At 40.4% G+C, this 20591-nt stretch overlaps 2 protein-coding genes across 2 annotated transcripts in view; one reads left to right on the forward strand and one right to left on the reverse strand.

Annotated features, from left to right (window-relative positions):
• Positions 1-12807, reverse strand: part of slc15a4 (solute carrier family 15 member 4) — a 73390-nt gene extending 60583 nt beyond the window's left edge. Inside the window, exons 1-4 of the mRNA XM_072247617.1 lie at positions 12068-12807; positions 7491-7783; positions 6056-6224; positions 5757-5867 (exon numbers count right to left, since the gene is read on the reverse strand). Coding sequence (XP_072103718.1) covers positions 5757-5867; positions 6056-6224; positions 7491-7783; positions 12068-12616 — 1122 coding nt within the window. The 5' untranslated portion in view covers positions 12617-12807. The remainder of the gene's footprint in view (positions 1-5756; positions 5868-6055; positions 6225-7490; positions 7784-12067) is intronic.
• A 202-nt stretch (positions 12808-13009) lies between these two features.
• glt1d1 (glycosyltransferase 1 domain containing 1) overlaps positions 13010-20591 on the forward strand; it is a 74265-nt gene continuing 66683 nt past the window's right edge. Inside the window, exons 1-2 of the mRNA XM_072247960.1 lie at positions 13010-13200; positions 16603-16751. Coding sequence (XP_072104061.1) covers positions 13133-13200; positions 16603-16751 — 217 coding nt within the window. The 5' untranslated portion in view covers positions 13010-13132. The remainder of the gene's footprint in view (positions 13201-16602; positions 16752-20591) is intronic.

The raw sequence follows: 20591 nt of genomic DNA on the forward strand, positions 1-20591 counted from the left end.
GCAGAGAAAAAAAAACAACAAATCATGCAAACAATAGAAGTTCATGTTTGATGTAAAGAGATCAGTATTCTGATTCACATATTAAATCTATCAGTAAAAGCGAGTACTGCTGATGGCAAGTTAGAAGATATGCTGCTTATAAGAGACTGAAGGAGATACATCACCTCAAAGATTTATTAATAGATTTGCCAATGAATATTTTTCCTCTCATACTTGCCTATGATCAATAAAAAATTAATTCCCTTAAATTTAATAGTTGTATGATGCAACACACAGAATGTTCCATTCATTGACAATTTAACCAATTCAACCAAAACCTAATAGTAATTGTAACAATGCATTTCACACACCTTATTTGATATTTTCTCCTATTTGCCTACCTATGCAAGGTGAAATCAATTAATTATTGATCACCAAAAGCAATATTTGGGGGATTGTCAATCAATTAAAGTATCTTGGGAAAATAAGTAATTTCAAGCAAAAAAACTAAATCAGAGATCTGTATAGAATACAAATTATGGTTGAAATATTTAATGCCTTTAACCTATCATGTATATTTGATTTGAAATAAATTTTAAACATGTAGAATGGAAATAATTAACATAACCTCAATGAGTAAAACTTCTAAAAGTAAAACTCCAATAATCCTCTACCCAGCCATTTTGAAAATCCCAATGGTTTAGTATCTGACTCTCCGGATGACATTTACAATGTTTACTTGTCGGGACCCTGATTCCCAAGCTCCTTGTAAACTCCTTAGCTGTCTAGTGCCCTTGCTCCTTGACAAGTTTGTATTCAAGCTTTCTAAAACATTAATAGGTTCACCAAAATGTTACTGTGATAATTAGGGGAAAAAGAACTTACAATTTTTTGGAAGCTGGAGGAAGACAAGCTAACCTTCCTCTATTATACCCATATATCACATTACTCTTTAAACTCTTAACGTTCCACCAGTCAAGCTTTCTCCATGTTTAAAATTTATTTCAAATCAAATATACATGATAGGTTAAAGGCATTTTTGCAAAAAAAATCATAATTAGTAAACAGTTTTTCAATGTCAAAAGGTTTGAAACTGTCTGATAGATCTGACAGTTTGGAAATGTGCCTTAGTCAGTTGATATCACTTTCTCTTTGGTAAAGCTCATTCAAATTCTTTAGCTTCTGCTTTAGTATCAACTTACTGCTGGAAGATTCGTTTAGTGTAGGTAGGAAGACAGTGTTATCACCAAGGAAGCAACAAACCTCAGCTGGCTTAACATCCCAAAAGATTCTTCATTTAAGTGGATAACTATAGTACAGTTATTTGCCAGTTTGCTGGGGGGGGGACGGTGGATTGTTGCTTGCTGCCACTTACGCATGGGGGGGGGGGGAGGGTCTTTGGGGTGTTCTCACGTTTAACTGCCGTTCATTCTTTGGAGCACTTCTCTGCTTTTGTGGATTTTTGTGAAGAAAAGGCATTTCAGGATGTATATTGTATACATTTCTCTGACATTAACAGCCTGAGGTCATGGTACATATTGGTACCTATGACATTGGTCGGAAAAGGGAGGAGGTCCTGAAAACGGACTACAGGGAGTTAGGAAGGAAGTTGAGAAGCAGGACCTCAAAGGTAGTAATCTCGGGATTACTGCCTGTGCCACGGGACAATGAGTATGGGAATAGAGTGAGGTGGAGGATAAATGCGTGGCTGAGGGATTGAGTGGGGGCAGGGATTCCGTTTTCTGGATCACTGGGACCTCTTTTGGGGCAGACGTGGCCTGCACAAAAAGGACGGGTTGCACTTGAATCCCAAAGGGACCAATATCCTGGCGAGGAGGTTTGCTAGGCTATTGAGGAGAGTTTAAACTAGAATTGCTGGGGGTGGGAACCGAACTGAAGAGATGGAGGAAGAGGCAGTTGGCTCACAAACCGAGAAAGCTTGGAGACAGTGCGAGGAGGAGGATAGGCAGGTGATAGAGAAGGAATGCACTCAGACCGCTGGTTTGAGATGTGTCTATTTTAATGCAAGGAGTATTATGAAAAAAGCGGATGAGCTTACAGCATGGATCAGTACTTGGAGCTATGATGTTGTGGCCATTACAGAGATTTGGATGGCTCAGGGGCAGGAATGGTTACTTTGAGTGCCAGGCTTTAGATGTTTCAGAAAAGACAGGGAGAGAGGCAAAAGAGGTGGGGGCGTGGCACTGTTATTCAGAGAGAGTGTCACAGCTGCAGAAAAGGAGGAAGTCATGGAGGAATTGTCTATGGAGTCTCTGCGGTGGAAGTTAGGAACAGGAAGGGGTCAATAGCTCCACTGGGTGTCCTTTTTTTTTAAAAAACAGCCCTCCCAATAGTAACAGGGACATCGAGGAGCAGACAGGGAGACAGATTCTGGAAAGGTGTAACAATAACAGGGTTGTCGTGGTGGGAGTTTTTAAATTTCCCAAATATTGACTGGCATCTCCCTAGACCGAGGGGTTTAGATGGGGTGGAGTTTGTTAGGTGTGTTCAGGAAGGTTTTTTGACACAATATGTAGATAAGCCTACAAGAGGAGAGGCTGTACTTGATCTAGTATTGGGAAATGAACCTAGTCAGATGTCAGATCTCTCAGTGGGAGAGCATTTTGGAAATAGTGATCACAATTCTATCTCCTTTGCCATAGCATTGGAGAGGGATAGGAACAGACAAGTTAGGAAACTGTTTAATTGGAGTAAGGAGAAATATGAGGCTATCAGGCAGGAACTTGGAAGCATAAATTGGCAACAGATGTTCTCAGGGAAATGTACAGAAGAAATGTGGCAAATTTTCAGAGGATATTTGTGTGGAGTTCTGCATAGGTACGTTCCAATGAGACATGGAAAGGATGGTAAGGTACAGGAACCGTGGTGTACAAAGGCTGTTGTATAGCTAGTCAAAAAGAAAAGCTTACGAAAGATTCAAAAAACTAGGTAATGATAGAGATCTAGAAGATTATAAGGCTAGCAGAAAGGAGCTTAAGAATGAAATTAGGAGAGCCAGAAGGCCATGAGAAGGCCTTGGCGGACAGGATTGAGGAAAATCTCAAGGCATTCTTCAAGTATGTGGAGAGCAAGATGATAAGACATGGGGGAATAGGACCAATCAAGTGTGACAGTGGAAAAGTGTGTATGGAACTGGAGGAGATAGCAGAGGAACTTAACGAATATTTTGCTTCACTATTTGCTATGTAAAAGGATCTTGGCGATTGTAGGGATGACTTACAGTGGACTGAAAAGCTTGAGCATATAGATATTAAGAAAAAGGAAGTGCTGGAGAATTTGGAAAGCATCAAGTTGGATAAGTCATCGAGACCAGATGAGATGTACCCCAGGCTACTGTGGGAGGCGAGGGAGGAAATTGCTGAGCCTCTGGCGATGATCTTTGCATCATCAATGGGGACGGGAGAGGTTTTGGAAGATTGAAAGCTTGCGGATGTTGTTCCCTTATTTAAGAAAGGGGGTAGAGATAGCCCAGGAAGTTATAGATCAGTGAGTCTTACTTCAGTTGTTGGTAAGCTGATGAAGATCCTGAGAGGCAGGCTTTATGAACAATTGGAGAGGCATAATATGATTAGGAATAATCAGCATGGCTTTATCAAAGGCAGGTCATGCCTTACGAGCCTGATTGAATTTTTTAAGGATGTGACATTGATGAAGGTAGAGCAGTAGATGTAGTGTAAATGGATTTCAGCAAGGCATTTGACAAGGTACCCCATGCAAGGCTTATTGAGAAAGTACAGAGGCATGGGATCCAATGGGACATTGCTTTGTGGACCCAGAATTGGCTTGTCTACAGAAGGCAAAGAGCGGTTGTAGATGGGTCATATTTTGCATGGAGGTTGGGGACCAGTGGTGTGCCTCAGGGATCTGTTCTGGGACCCCTACTCTTCGTGATTTTTATAAATGACCTGGATGAGGAAGTGGAGGGATGGTTAGTAAATTTGATGATGACACAAAGGTTGGGGGTGTTGCAGATAGTGTGGAGGGCTCATAGGTTACAGTGGAACATTGATAGGATGCAAAACTGGGCTGAGAAGTGTCAGATGGAGTTCAACCTAGAAAAGTGTGAAGTGGTTCATTTTGGTAGGTCAAATATGATGGCAGAATATAGTATTAATGGTAAGACTCTTGGCAGCGTGGAGGATCAGAGGGATCTTCGGGTCCGAATTCATAGGACACGCAAAGCTGCTAAGCAGGTTGACTCTGTGGTTAAGAAGGCATATGGTGTACTGGCCTTCATCAATTGTGGGATTGAGTTTAGGAGCAGAGGTAACGTTGCAGCTATATAGGACCCTGGTCAGACCCCACTTGGAGTACTATGCTCAATTCTGGTCGCCTCACTATAGGAAGGATATGGAAGCCATAGAAAGGGTGCAGAGAAGATTTACAAGGATGTTGCCTGGATTGGGGGTCATGCCTTATGAGAATAGGTTGAGTGAACTCAGCCTTTTCTCCTTGGAGCGAGAGAGAATGAGAGGTGACCTGATAGAGGTCTATAAGATGATGAGAGGCATTGATCATGGGATAGCCAGAGGCTTTTTCCCAGGGCTGAAATGGATAGCACTAGAGGACACAGTTTTAAGGTGCTTGGGAGTAGGTACAGAGGAGATGTCAGGGGTAGGTTTGTTTGTTTTTTAAAAAAACTCATAAGAGTGGTGAGTGTGTGGAATGGGCTGCCGGCAACGGTGGTGAAGGCGGATATGACAGGGTCTTTCAAGAGACTCCTGGATAGGTACATGGAGCTTAGAAAAATAGAGCGCTATGGGTCACCTTAGGCAATCTCTAAGGCAAGGACACGTTCAGCACAGCTTTGTGGGCTGAAGAGCCTGTATTGTGCTGTAGGTTTTCTATGTTTCTACTAAATTGGACCTTTGAAATGAAAACAAACGTATTTTCACAAACAGCTACATTCAAAGCTTCTCAAATCCAAATGCACTTACAAATAATATTATGGCAACATGGATGACATTAACTTAACATTTAGCTTTGCACTTTTGATTTAGTAAAATGTACAATTGTCTTGCATGAAAACTACTGAGGAAGTATACAATAGTTCCATCCAGGGGAAGGGGAAGAGAAAGTAGCAATACTACTTCTATATAACCTGCATTTTACTTAAGTGAAACTAGTGTAAACAGAATTCTCATGAACGATTAGAATGAATTCACAATGCTTTTGTGGCTTCATAATAGGTTTTCAAGAAATGAAAGACAGGAGAAATTAAAATAATCTCTCCATTCATATCATACTTTGCAGAAGGTCAGAGTTTTCATAAATAATTCCTTTAAACTCAACTAAATGGGAAGCAATTTTGATCTCAAGTATTCACAAATGCTACATGTTCTGAAGGCACAATCACCGTGAAACTAATTTCAACTTATTCCATGGACCCACTTTTTTCAAAGCACAATGAGCACAAAGCCTTAAAACTATACCTTGAGTTGTTAAGGACGTAACAGGCGAAACAGCACAAATGATCTTTTATACATCATATGCATTACCATTAAGTTTTAAATGTATATCAATGGTTGAATTTAAAAATTCAACTGGATCACAAAATCATTTTGTTAAGCAAGATGGCTAATCCCCTACATTAAGCAATGAGTTTCTTAAATCATCACCTGTTTGTGAACAATGTAAGGAAGTGGTTATCTCAATTGGATAGTCAGCAACATATTCTATTAAGAAATCGTGAATTTCCCAACTGCTTTCATATTCTTTCAACCAGTATTAGACAAGTAGTGCAAATAGTATCTTACCATATGATGTTTGCAGCTTGCAAATGAATTGCTAGCATTGCTGTTATTATACTCAGCAAAAAACGTTGGAATCCGAAGGTGCAAGCTCTGTAGAACATATGTAGTTTGCATCTAAAAATACAAAAAAAAGATTTAAACTAGATGCTGTCTCATCCAGCAAATACAGAAGCTATTAAAAGCATTTTTTTTACTTATTTGCATTTAATACAAAAGGCTGCTCACTATTTCTGCATAGTTTAGCTTCAAAACAAATATAAAGAATCCAGTATTTTGTACATAAATCGCATACGACATCAAACCTGAAAGTAAACCATCCAGTAAGGAATGAGTGCTAAGAACACTGGGATAATTTTGACAAAGGTCTTCACATCCTCCACTTTGTTATCTTGAAATTCACCACCATATACAATCTTGGCCAGATCCAGACAACCTGGTTTAACAGTTGATGGGTAGATCCCGTTGTTCTGGCTGAAAGTAAAATGTTTTACAATTCATTTATTTTTTAATATAAATAAAACATGCTAATCTTTAGATAATGTCAAATATGGAGCAATCTTCTGAAATCATACGAAATGCTTCAAAAACACTTTTCAGAAATACAATAGTTGCTCCATACTACATTACATATCACCACAAATTCAAGACAAGATCACAATCCTACAAAAAAAATCCATTAACTTGTTTATGAAAAATATTAGAACTAAACTGCAAGTTCTTCAAAACAGTCAGGATCTCCTTTATAACATTTGCTTAACAGTTGCAGCATGAAAAGATAGAATTTGAAAGCTTCATACCATTAGCCAAATAGAGTAATACAAATAGAATTCTTGAAATCTGCACAAAATCATCCTTCTAAGAAGCACTGCACTTCCAAATGGCTACCGAGTACAATAATTGTTCATTAAAAAATGCTACATTAACAGCCATCTTCACAACTATAATTAACAAAATTGCATATGCAAAAGTTTAGCCTTATGAGACATCCCAAAGAGCAATCTAATAATTAAAAAAAAACTTCAAGTTAAAAAATAATAAAACAATTTAATTATCTGTGACTCCTGTACTGGGGTGGGGGTTGCATTAGCTAGATAACAGTCCATATCATCAAGCCACTATCTGCATATTCATTGAGAAAATTCAAGTTATTTATTGATTTAATCCCCATTCCACCCACACACACACACACACACACACACACACACACACACACACACACACACACACAGCATGAGTGCAAATTTTTGGTAGTAATTTGGGGATACTGTAAAGGCAAATGCCTGCTACCCATAAAACAGTCATGTGAGTCACCTAAAACAAATCTGATGCAGCTATTACTACTGTCAATATTTGCTCTAAGGTGTGTGTGTGCCCACATCTTGTACAACTAGAGCACAAAGGAATTTAAACTGCACACAAAAGGTTGTCACCCTCTATCTCATCGGCACGTTAAGTATACTTCACGATCGTACACAATCATATTTCCTTTTCCAGTTTCTGATGTGGACGGTACTGACGACGTGAAGTTTGCAATGATTTGTCTGCAGATTTTAGACCTGACTTATTTATACTGTTTTTATTGAAGAAATTATTCAGTATGCACATGTTGTCGTTACTGAGCAAAAAATTGCACAGCCCACGATTTTTGCGCACACTGGTCATTACAAATTCGAGGGAACATTGACCACTGTATCCCTAAGTAGATAGGAATAGGCAAAAAAAGCGAATAACTTTTACCTGCTGTTTTCTTCATTATTCAGCTTTCTTGAAAAGCATGAGTAAAAAAGAATTTTAAATAAGTCTGTAAAGGAACTACCATCAGGTGGCTTAGAGACAAAAACTGATTTGCCAAATACAAAAACCAAGAAAGAAATGCCCATGCAAACAGTTGGTATAATGTATCCAAGGAGAAAGCTACAGTTCTGTTGAATATACGAAATGCCAGCCAGTGAGACGATAGCACCCAGATTAATTGACCAATAGAACCAGTTGAAAAATCGACGTGTGGCCTCAGAGCCTCTATCTTTCACCTGAAACAGGGAAAAAAAAAGATTTAGAAATATTATATTCCCAAACTCCAGTCACGTAATTTAGTCACAAAATAATTGACAAAAGATCGTATGTCAATGTAAGATAATTTATAAAATTATATTAGAATCTGATGAATATATGTCACATTTGCCTTATTGAAATGCAATCATGACTTCCTTACAATAAATGTTAAGCCATTAAGTTTAACTGCAGTGTATTGGAGTCAGAAATTAATTTCTTTATTACAGAGTTGAAGACATACAGGTAATCCAGGCTAGGATTACCATACTGATTTAAATTGAATGCTGCACCATCATTTTCAATGACAATAAAATGAACTGTTATCTCTCTTTTAGGATTGATCCAAGATATCGAATGGTAATATTCAAACTTGTAAATCAAATGAGCTGTTTGTCAATTTTATTACCATTTGTGAGCATTTAAAATGCACATGCAAACTTGATATTTCTTATATCACAGCAGTGACTATCCTCCAAGAGCTATTTCATCAACTATAAAGAATTTTAATGCCTCTAGAGAAACAAAACGCAAATCAAACGTAGTTCTCCACGGCTTTTGAAAGTACATTCATTGTTCTATCTACAAGGAAACCATGAAGTGCAAAATGGCAATCAAGTAGCAAGTAATGGCTCAGTTACCCCCACCCCTCAGAACATACTGTATGTGAAAGTAAACAAGTATGGGAAAAAAAGATGGGGGGAAAAAAACTTTTGCCAACGGGAAAAGGTGGTTCCACTTTGCTCAAATTGTGATAGGAAGACCAAGTCATCCCAGACCAGAAGAGTGTTCCACATAAGTGACTATAACACTATTTTCTACTCCACCAGAGCTAAACAAAAAAGAAAATTCAAACAATATTTTGGAGTTTACTTATTTCCTATTCTTTTCACTTAAAACTATATCAATTAACAAAAGAGCTTAGTACCCAACAATGACATTAAAGTATTGAGGCCAATTAAGCATTTCAAAATGTTTTCAGATATTGCAAAGTAGAAAACAAAGGCTGATGAAATCTTATCAGAGGATGCTTAGAAATAATCAGATATCCTGTGTTTTGTAATTTAAACTTGGGATTCTACCTGTTCACTGGGGAGGGTGGAACAAAAAAAAAATCACACTTGCATTCTGCTCTCAGAAAGCCACAAGAATATTTACATCCACTAACATAGTAATTTTACCTGATATCTCATCTAAAGTATCTCAGTGCCAACAGTTGAAGCACTCCTTCAATTATAAAAGTAGTAATCTAAATTATGTACTCAAGTCTTTAGAGTGCAACCTCTTGACTCTTAAGCACGCTACTATTTGAGCAGTGTCTGAAACACAGAGAGAGCAAGGCCACAGAATATTAGGAGGTCCAGCACTGGGATCAAATGGTTTGACAGCAATATGGCAAATAATAAAGACATCCTTAGACATAGTTACATAGAATACAAGAGGATCAGGAGGCTCAAGAAATAAAGTCCTTCAGACAAGACCCTAAAGCTTCATTCCTAGCTAGTGAACAATGTTGTTTCCACATGATTAATTCTGACTGCAGTTCTGAGCACTAAATGAATCACCCTTGGATTCTCAGACCCCGCAGAAAGTTATTCACTGTTGAGTCCTTCTGCTACCAGGGAGAGAGGGGCCCTTTCAGATTATCACTACAGTCCACACACTATCCTATTGTACAAAGACAGAAAACAACTTGACCAACATGTGGAAAAATCATCACCGGGAAATCAATTCAAGACAAGAGGGCATATTACCAATAATTTCAGACCTCACCATCTCTTTGTCTTTAGTAAAATGCACATGGTCTCATTACTAAAACACACCTTTGGTTCCTTCAAACTCCTGGTTGCTATGGGGATCATCTTCAGATCAAACCTGTTTTCCCTTTTTCATATTCATTTAAGGGATTTCTAGTCCTGAGCCAAAACCCAATATCTCTTTTGCAGCTGCTCTGCTAATTCAGTTACTCCAAATACTATCTTTCTTAAAACAGCAAGCATTCACTATTAAATCAGTTACTTAATCCTCACTGATTCACTCTACATTACCATCACACTTCACCAATTTCTGCTTATAAAGATCCCAAGATTTATACAAACAATTCATCCAGCTGTGTTTATTCTAAAATACACAACATAGATAAATGCATTTACAGTATAGTAAATTAATATTTTTTATTTGACAAGCAAATCTATTTTACTGCCCTGCACTGAAAGTTCAATACATAATAAAGAAGTTGATCACATGATGAGGTTTGGCATATGACAGTCACAAGACCACAGAATTTCAAAAACTACTGCACTTATTGGCAATCTGAAATAAAAACAGAGCATGCCAAGAGTAATCAGGCGAGGAAGCACTCGCAAAGAGTATCTAATCAAACATATCAGATCCTTTGTCAGAACAATTGTTTCCAAAAGTTGGAAAACACAAATCTGGGCTCTGAAGTACTTGTACCACAGCAAACTCTAGTGCTAATATTAGAGTGAAAGCAGCTCCTTAGATGCTAAATGAAAGAGAGATTGCCAGTAACATACAGCAGCCAGCCAACATCTGTTGAAAGAGAAATAATCTATTGTCAGGACTATGCAAGAGAGAACACAAGTTAACTTTAAGCTTGGAAAAATGGTACAAGGAAAGAAGGATAGGAAAAAGGGAATACATTCCATAGGGCAAGCCCAAGAGTGCTAGATAGTAAGCATGGTATGGTATATCAAACATGAGAAAATCAGCAGATGCAACATGAGAAAATCAGCAGATGCTGGAAATCCAAAGCAACACACACAAAATGCTGGAGGAACTCAGCAGGCCAGGCAGCATCTATGGAAAAGACTAATCAGTTGAGGTTTCAGGTTAAGACCCTTCATCAAGACTGAAGATTTAAACTTGTTTTGGGTAGGCAACCCTCGAAGAGACTTTTCAGTATTAGTACTAGTGGTAGCAGTGTTACAAACATGAGAAAATCTGCAGATGCTGGAAATCCAAAGCAACACACACACACACAAAATACTGGAGGAACTCAGTGGGTCAGGCAGCATCGATGGAAAAGAGATAGGCTGAAGGGTCTCAATGGAGATTTTTAAAATTTGGCCTACTTATAGGATTACTTTATGCGTGTTGCTGTTGTTTAAATTTATATAATTTAGTATATTTAATTACATTTTATTCTATATGTTTTTCTTATGATTTTTAATTTTGTCTTCTATTTTTATGACTATATTGATTTATCTTCACCATCTATGTAAAGCACTTTGAGCCTGCATCTTAATGTACGAAATGTGTTGCATAAAGTTGCTACGTAGTCTTAATACCTGCCAATTTATTCTGATTTCACAACATTATATGTACAGCTATCTGTAATGATGTCCGTAAACAAAGTTTAAGGAACCTGATTTGGTGAAGTAATGTGTAGAGTTACATCATGACTGGCTGGCTTTTTTCTTTAAATGGTAATTTAAAGATGCATTTACTAATATATTTTATAAATGATGTTTAATGTTCTTGGAAAGGAGTAATCAAACCATGAACTCTAAATGAGGTGGCTGTGCCTAATACTTGTTCCCTAAATCATTACCTATGATTCAAATTGCAGTGTCAGCCTGACAGGACAACACATTTAAGGCTGTTATAACACACTGTAATGTTCTTATTTTCTTACTAAGTGCAACCTTCACGTAAAAGTGTCTGTAATCTATGGGCTATAAAGCTCACGTTTATGTATATCCAGTTCAACATGTGACACCACAAGCTTCCATGCTGCCCTTACTTTGAACCAATATAAAAAGTATCGCCAAATACTTCACCAAAATAACTTTGGGGGGGGGGGGAAGAACTACATTCCAGTTGGTTTACAAAGTTAAAAACTTTTCTGATTAAGGGACTGCGATCTGAAATATTAATTCTTATTTTCCCCCTCTATATATTTGCTACCTGATACAATTGCACTGATAGCTTTTTCAACTTTTTGTTATTAATATTCAAGTTTATTGTTCGTGACGGAATAACTTTCTTAAATAACTAAGTGATGATGGGGGAAAAAACACACTGTACTCCAAAACTTGCTACCAGCAAAGAGTTAGAAAGGCATTGCCCAGAAGAACTCATTCATCACCAAGAACTTAGCTACAGTTTTCATTTGACACTTGCACAACGGCGCCGTGATTTTTTTTAAAACCCGTAACAATGCAGAAATGAAAACGATACCATCATTTTGCGTTCCTGCTGAAGTAATTTTATTCGAAAACTTTCAAACAAGTATACTGTACCTGATCTGCTCCAAATGGAGTTATGTTTGCCTTCACAGATCCCACACCAAGTGCGACTAGGACCAGCCCCGTGTAGATAACCGGTCGGCAGTAACCATCGCGGTGAAAAACGCAAGCACTGGAACTGTTATTGATGCACTTGGGGTCCAGGATGGGATAGTATTCTAGTTCTCCACAAAGGTAACGTCGAGTCTGATCAGATGAAATAAAAGGGAACAACATCATTCCAATCAGGTAGAGGATCATGCTCAGGAGGATGGTGGGGAACCTTCCCAGCCACGCATCCGCCAGCCACCCTCCGAAAGGGGACACGAAATAACTGATGCCCATGAAGATCAGCAGAGTCTGGCTCGACTGGGCCCCTAGCCAGTTGTAGGGCTCGCTGTTGAGGAAAAGCACCAGGCCACATGTGATACCGTAAAACGCCATTCGCTCCAAGGACTCCGTCACCAGCACGGCACCGCAGGCCAGCCGCCGGCCGTGGAAGGCAGAAGCCACCCGTCTCTCCGGGAGCAGCGGAGTCCTCTCCTCAGTCTGGTTTTCCATCATCACATTCAAAAAAAAACTTTTCTCTCCCACTCCTTCAGGGGGAAAGGTAGCCCGATCCTTCCGAGCAGAAAGCGCTGAGTAATTGAGCGAGTTAAAGATAGATCCTCATCCCTCCAAGCCACTTCCCTTTAACCCAATCCCGCCTGACCGGCGGTCCACGCCACACACGCCGAGGCCTGGCCTCATGCCCTCTGACCTCGGCAACCGTAACCAAGGCCCGCCTTCGCACGGCGCCCATTGGTCGGATCCCGCGGAGCTGGCGGAGGAAGGCGAAGGCGCCCCCGGGACCTCACGTAATGCGGGTTTGCCATTGGTCAACCCGGATGCCAATCTAATTGCCGGCGCCCGTTCTGCAGACGGGATTCCCTGGTTCCTCCCGGGCGGTAGTTGGGGCTGTTCCCCACCCTCCCGCCCCAAGCGCTAAGTTTGTTCATTGTCAAGGCTGCGGGGGCCCGGTGACCGCTAATGGTGTATTAAAGTCAGGAGGGGCTGCCTGCCTTCTCCCAACAGCCCGCAATGAAGTTGCTGTTTCTCGCCAGCCTGACTCCCCGGACTGGCAACATGACGACTGCTCGGAGGATCTGGTGAGTGTGGGCGATGTGCCCCGGGCTGCCCGCGACAGCTCCAACTTGGAACCGCTGGGCCAGTCCTTCAGCGTTGGCTGGTGTACTTCTTCTGGGACAGAATTCATCCTACTTTGACTTCCTTTCGCGCTTCTTGGCACCAGTAACCTCATCATAGACGAATTCAAAGTTCAAAGTAAATTTTATGATCGAAGTATAAATATGTCACCATGTACACCCTGAGATTCATTTTCTTGTGGGCATATTACGCAAATCTACAGAATAGTAACTACAGCTATACATAATTCATAAATATATAGAAAAATACAACGAAAGGGAGCGTGCCGAATCACGACATGGTATATTGTACAGTTTCCGAGATTTTATTTCACTCCTCTCTCCCTCATTAAACGCCGTCTGTTTGCATCTTCTCCAAAAACATCAGCAGTGACTAACAAGTTTTCTACGTGTCTCAGCTGGCATCACTGCCTTATTTTGTCGTTAAGTTTTTCTTGGTCTCTACTGTGCCACAGATAATTCGCTTTCTTCCCCTCTTCCTATTTGCAATTTAAAATGTGTTTGGTTTCCGATTTCGTAGTTACGATGAATGTTCATCAGTCTTGAGATGTTAATTTGAAACACAAACACTAAAATCTGAGTATTTCAGACAAAATGCTGGAGGAACTCGGCAGGTCAGGCAGCGTCTATGGAGAAGAATAAACAGTCAGCATTTCAGGCCCAGACTCTTCATTACGACTCTTATAGCATCCTGAGAGCAGATGTGGGGGTTATAGAGGAACTGAGAACATTTTTACAAGCGACATGATGAGAAGAGATATAGTCAACATAGCTGTGAAAACCAGTAGATTTATAAAAGATAATGGTAGACAGTGTGTAGGGAGACAGGTGTCAGAAATGAACTAAGTAAATTTGAGGGCAGGTTGGAAGTTGGAGGCAAAATTGATGACCTCAGCATGGGAAGCAGCACCAATGCAGTCATCAACATTGCACAGAAAGATTTAGGAAGGGATATCAGAGAAGGCTTGGAACATGGACTGTGCCACGTAGCGTGCCCATGGTTTGTTCATCATCAAATTATGGTTTTGCTTTGCACTGCTGTAACTATATGTTATAATTATGTGGTTCTGTCAGTGTTAGTCTTTGGTTTGTCCTGTTTTCTGTGATAACACTCAGGAGAAACGTTGTGTCATTTCTTAATGCATGTATGCATTTCCAAATGACAATAAAAGAGGACTGAGTGTTCTCATAATCTAATCTAGCTGATGAAAAGGCAGGCATCGCTGGGGCCCATAGCTCCACCTTGGGTTTAGATAGCCAGAGGAAAAATTGTTGAGTGTGAGGACCAGCTCCACCAGACGGAGGAGAGTGCTGGTGGAGGGAGACTGGTGAGGTCTGTTATCTGGAAAAAAAAAAGGTGGGGAGCTTTAAAGCCTTCTTGATAGGAGGCAGAAGCACATAGAGACTCGACATCCATTGTGAAAATGAGGGAAACAGTGCCAGGGAACTAAAAGTGGTTGAAGGGATCGAGAGTGTGTGAAGTGTCCTGGCGGTAATTTGGAAAGGAGTGAACCAAGGGGGATAAAATGGGATACAGATATAAATTCAGTGAGGCTGAAGCAATGGGCCTACATGGACAGTCAGGCTTGTGGCTTTTGGGTAGGAGGTAGAAACGAGCAGTGTGGGGTAAGGGAACTTTTAAGTTGGTTGCAGTGGATGGGAGGTATCCAGAGATGATGAGGTTGGTGATGGTGCGGGAAACAATGGCCTGATGCTCCTGACCTGAGTGGGGGTCCTTTTCAAGGGGTAAGTAAGAGGAGGGATCTGAGAGTTGCCGTCAGGGCTCAGCCTGCTAGAGGCCAGTCTGCCAGACTACAGTAGCACCCCACGTGGGCTTTAATGATGAGGTTGAGATTGGTATGGAGAAAGTGAAGGGAAGTACGTTCAGAGGGCGTGAAGTTTAAATGGGAAGGAGGATCAATTCGTGGAGCAGACTGGATGGGCTGAGTGGCTTAATTCTGCTCCTCAGTCTTACGACAGCCTTCTAGGTAAAGAGTTTCAAAGATTCCCCATCCACTGTATGAAGAAACACTTCCTCATTTCAGTTCTATGAACCCCCTACCCCACCCCCTTATTCTGAGACTGTGATCCCTGGTTCAGAGAAAACGTGCTGCATCCACCCTGTTAAGTTCAATGAGGCTTCTTCTGACCTAACGAATTCTGGGGGATACAAAATTAAACTACTCGGCCGTTTCTACTTATGCAGTCTGCTGTCTGGAATGGGTCAAAGTCGAGCTTATTATCATATGCACAAGTATGTGTCTGCAATAAAAAGCTCACTTTCAGCAGCATCACAGGCGTATAGCATCATAAAAGCAGCATTCATGGGAAAATCATAAACTGCACATAAATTATACATAATTTTATTACAAGAAAGATCACGGGAAAAAAGAAGTCCATTTTAGTAGTCACAATGTGACTAAACGACATTGGTTAGAATTTTGCTGGTTGGTTCAAGAACCAAATTATTGTAGGGAAGTAGCTATTCTTGAAACTGGTGATGTGGGATTTAAAAAAAACTTCTGTACCTCCTGCTGACAGTAGCTGGAAATAACCACCTACAACTCATCCAACAATAGTGTTGTTGGTGAAAGTGAAGGTGGCATTGGAGTCGAGTAGAGGATGTTCATTGCCCTCCTAAGGCAGATATGTCCTTTCTAAATAAGGAGACCAAAACTGTATACAAAACTCTTAAGTGCAGTGTCACTGAGGCCCTATATCAGTTTGATGTCTGCATTAAGACTTCTTTACTCCTGTACTCAAATCACCTTTCAAAAAAAGCCAGTGGACCATTTGCTGTCTTAATTGCTTGCAGCACCTTCCTGCTGACTTTCAGTGACTTGTGTACAAGAACATATAGTTCCCTTTTTAAACAGCAACATTTTCTAGTCTCTTACTTTTTTTAAAAAATACTCACGTGATTATGTGTTGGGCACGTGGCCAAGGGGTTAAGGCGTACGTCTAGTTATCTCAAGGTCGCTAGTTCGAGCCTCAGCTGTGGCAGCGTGTTTGTGTCCTTGAGCAAGGCACTTAACCACACATTGCTCTAGTGTCTGTGCGAGGAGTGGCGCCCCCACACAGACTTCCAATCTGCGCCTTGTAAGGCATGAAAGTGCCCGATGCAAGCCTCTTATGGTCTGAGTCGATGTTCCCTCCCTCCCCATGGGATTATAGTGAGTTAGACCTAAAAGACCCTGAAAGACTCTTCTGGAGAAGAGCAGTGGAATTATGTCTATCTGTTGTTTACAATGTAGCTAAAGTAATTTAAAAATAAGCATTAGTGAGTAAAGTCTTAATATTTACTGAAATGATGTTTTGTATTTTCTTTCTCTTTCTTTCCTCTAGCGACTACATACAGGAGGGCGGCCACCTGTGTACACTGAGAGACATAGGTGATTTTAAATCGTCCTCTCAAGTTGCAGACTTAATCTCAGAGGATAAATTTGATGCAGTGCTGATAATTCATCTTTACAAAGCAGGAAGATTGATATTAGGTACGGTAAGCCCTAATTTGGCCACAGAGTTGTACACCACAGAAAAAAAACTTTCTGCCCATTGTATCCATGCTGTCAACCAAAGACCATTTCTTTCTATTGCTTTGTATATTGAATGGTCAGAAATGTATTAGGCAGTAGTATATATAGAAGCAAAGCACTTCACCCAACAAGTCCAAACAGTCCGTTATCAAGCTCAAGCAACATAAACCTCCATTCCCATCTCATTGTTATGCCTAAAATGCCATCTTCTTCCCTCGGTTCCTCTGTATCCACCACATCTGCTTTCAGGATGAGGCTTTTCATTTCCAGAACTAGAGAGATGTCCTCCTCCTTCAAAGAAAGGGGCTTCCCTTCTTCCACCACCAACACTTCCTCACCCGCATCTCTTCAATTTCTTGCACGTCTGCCCTCACGCCATCCTCTCACCACCACACCAGGGATAGGGTTCCTCTTGTCCTCCCCTTCCACCCCACTAGCCTCCATGTCCAGGACACAATTCTCCGTAACTTCCGCCATCTCCAACGGGGCCTCACCACCAAGTACATCTTTCCCTCCGTCCCCACTTACTGCCTTCCACAGGGATCACTCTCTACGTGGCTCCCGTTTCCACTCGTCCCTCCCCGCTGATCTCCCTTTGGTACTTATCTTGCAAGTGGAACAAGCGCCACACCTGCCACTATACCACCTCCCTCACTACCATTCAAGGCCCCAAACAGTCCTTCCAGGTGAGGTGACATTTTACCTGTGAGTCCTTTGGGGCCAGCTACTGTATCCGGTGCTCCCTGTGTGCCCTGCTGTATATCGGTGTGACCAATGTAGGTTGAGGGACTGTTTCACCGAGCACCTACACTCCATCCGCCTGAAAAAGTGGAAAAAGTAGCCACACATTTCAATTCTACTTCCCATTCCTACATGTCAGACCATGTCCTCCTTTACTGCCACACTGAGGCTACTCTCAGGCTGGAGGGGCAACACCTTGTATTCTGTCTGGGTAGCCTCCAGCTCAATGGCATGAACATTGATTTCTCAAACTTCTGCTAATTTCCCCTCCCACTTCACCATTCCCCATTCCTGTTTCCCCCTCTCACCTCATCTGAGTATCACCTCCCTCTGGTGTTCATCCTCCTCTCTTCCATGGTCTTCTGTCCTCTCTTATCAGATTCCCCTTTATCTCTTTCACCAATCAACTTCCCAGCTCTTTACTTCACCCCCTCCCACAGTTTCACCTATCACCTACCACCTTGTACTTCTTCCTCCTCACCCCCCCACCTTCTTACTCTTGACTTTTCTTCTTCCTTTCCAGTCCTGATGAAGGGTCTCAGACTGAACTGTCAACTATTCACTCTTTTTCCCTAGATGCCGCCTAGCCTGCTGAGTTCTTTCAGCATTTTGTGTGTGTTGCTATTATGTTCTCTAGCTTCCTTTAAATACGAGTGTACCATTTGCACCAAGCATTTACTATGACTGCTTGTTTCTCACAATCCACAAAATTTTGTATATTCTAGTGTTTTGAGAGGAGGATTTGGTTGAAAACAGTTGAAGGATGAAAAGTGTTGACTATCTTTAAATATCAGTTCAATTGTACAATGGGGAAAATAAATTTGCCTGAGGCTGTTACTATTTTGGGGGAAAAAGTCATGTGAAAAATAAGGACTGTGCTAAATAAGTTTGATCCCATTCTTTCATATCTTTTTATTGTGTGTGTGTGTGTATATATATGAAAAAAAACATGAGTACATCGAAGTAACAACACTTACAATGCCTCAAAAAACCCCCATCATCTTAAAGATTGAAAACAAAATCTTGTGATAACAAAAAAACTTACTAAGCAGGAAAGTGAGAACAAAAAGAGAACCCATTAGGTGTACAACCCCGGAGCATGCGTCATACTAAAAGCTTCTAAAAATAAACATCAAACCGCCAGCAAGAAAAGAAAATATACTAAAAGAGTTTACAATTAGATCGTAGAAAAATTATATCAATTAACTCAAATGATAATAACGAGCAAATGAGCCCCATCTTTTCTCAAAATCAAATAAAGGTTCAAAGGTTCGACTTCTAATTTTCTCCAAACTAAGACATAGCATCACTTGACAGAACCATTGTGACAAAGTGGGAGCTGATGTATCCTTCCACTTCAGCAAAGTGGCCCTCCTAGCTATCAATGTAACAAATGCAATAACATGTTGGTCGGACACAGAAATACCATGAATATTTTGAGGAACTATTCCAAAAAGCGCAGTTAATTTATTAGGTTGTAAATTAATTTTAAGTGCTTTAGAAATTGTTGAGAAAACTGACTTCCAGAACTGTACCAATATAGAACAAGACCAAAACATATGTGTCAGTGTAGCTATCTCAGTTTTACATCTATCACAATGACTATCAACATTAGGAAAGATTCTAGAAAGTAATTTCCCTTACATATTGGAGGCTGACCTGTTAGATACTATTATGAGTATGAATCCTTTGATTAAGGGTTCTATTGGAAGAATTTATAATTTATTATTACAATGGGATAAGCGTCCTTTGTCTAAGATTAAACAGGATTGGGAAAAGGAACTTAATTTGACTTTTATGACGGAGGATTGGATGCGGATATTGAAGTTGGTTAACTCTTCTTCAATTTGTGCTAGCCATTCGTTGATTCAATTTAAAATTGTACATCGTTATCATTTGACAAAGGAGAGACTTTCTAAAATTCTTCCTAATGTTTGATCCCATTCTTATTCTTAATAATCCAGAAAATGATAGTTGGTTAGCTTTTTCCATTTATTACTAACATTCAATTCAAGTCAAGTCAAGTTTATTTATGTAGCACATTTAAAAACAACCCACGTTGACCAAAGTGCTGTACAGATCAGAGCAGAATAGCTAAAATTACAAATATGAGCAACACAGACATAACCAACAAGGCAAACAACTTATAGGCACAAAAGAAACAACACAAGGGCCTAGGCACAAGCCAAAAATCAACCACATCAGGAGGATTCAAACGATAGTGAATAAAAGTAAGATTTGAGCCTGGATTTAAGAGTCGATGGAGGAGGCAGATCCAATAGGGAGGGGAATGCTGTTCCACAGTCTGGGGCTACAACAGCAAAAGCACGGTCACCCCTGAGCTTGAGTTTAGATCACAGGACAGCCAGGAGCCCCAAGTCAGCCAACCTGAGGGACCTGGAAGTAGAATAAGGGGTTAAAAGGTCTGAGATATGAGGGGGAGCCAGCCCATTTAGGGCTTTATGAACAAACAGGAAGATCTTAAAATCAATTCTGAACCGTACTGGCAGCCAGTGGAGGGAGGCCAGGATAGGAGTAATATGGTCCCTCTTCCAGGCACCTGTCAGGAGCCTGACTGCGGCGTTCTGGACTAGTTGCAGACGGGACAGGGACAACTGACTAATCTCAGTATCAGGGAATACTCAGGGAATTGGAGTAGTCCCAAGCAGGAGGACATAAGGGTGTGGATGACTTTCTCGAGATCCACATTATCCACATAAGGGTCACTGTTATCAGCTTTTAATAGTGTCCAAAAATCTGGATTGCTGAAAACACCTCTAGCCCACTCTCAAATAAAATATAAACAGACTGGCCTTAAAACTAGTTGAGAATTAAGATTTGTACCACAGCAGAAATTTACTGTGCAGTGTAGTGCCAAAACATTTTGTACAGGTAGCCAAACAAATTCCAGAGGGAAAAATTCTAAATGAAAACTTTTTGGTTAAAGAATACTTATTCCCTGAGCAGTCGGTTATTAGTGCATCAATTCGAAGGTAATTTTTTCATACTACTGATATTGGTTTATTATTGTCACATGTACCAAGACACTGTGAAAAT

This window comes from Mobula birostris, chromosome 31, assembly GCF_030028105.1.
Source record: "Mobula birostris isolate sMobBir1 chromosome 31, sMobBir1.hap1, whole genome shotgun sequence".
Classification (NCBI taxonomy): domain Eukaryota; kingdom Metazoa; phylum Chordata; class Chondrichthyes; order Myliobatiformes; family Myliobatidae; genus Mobula; species Mobula birostris.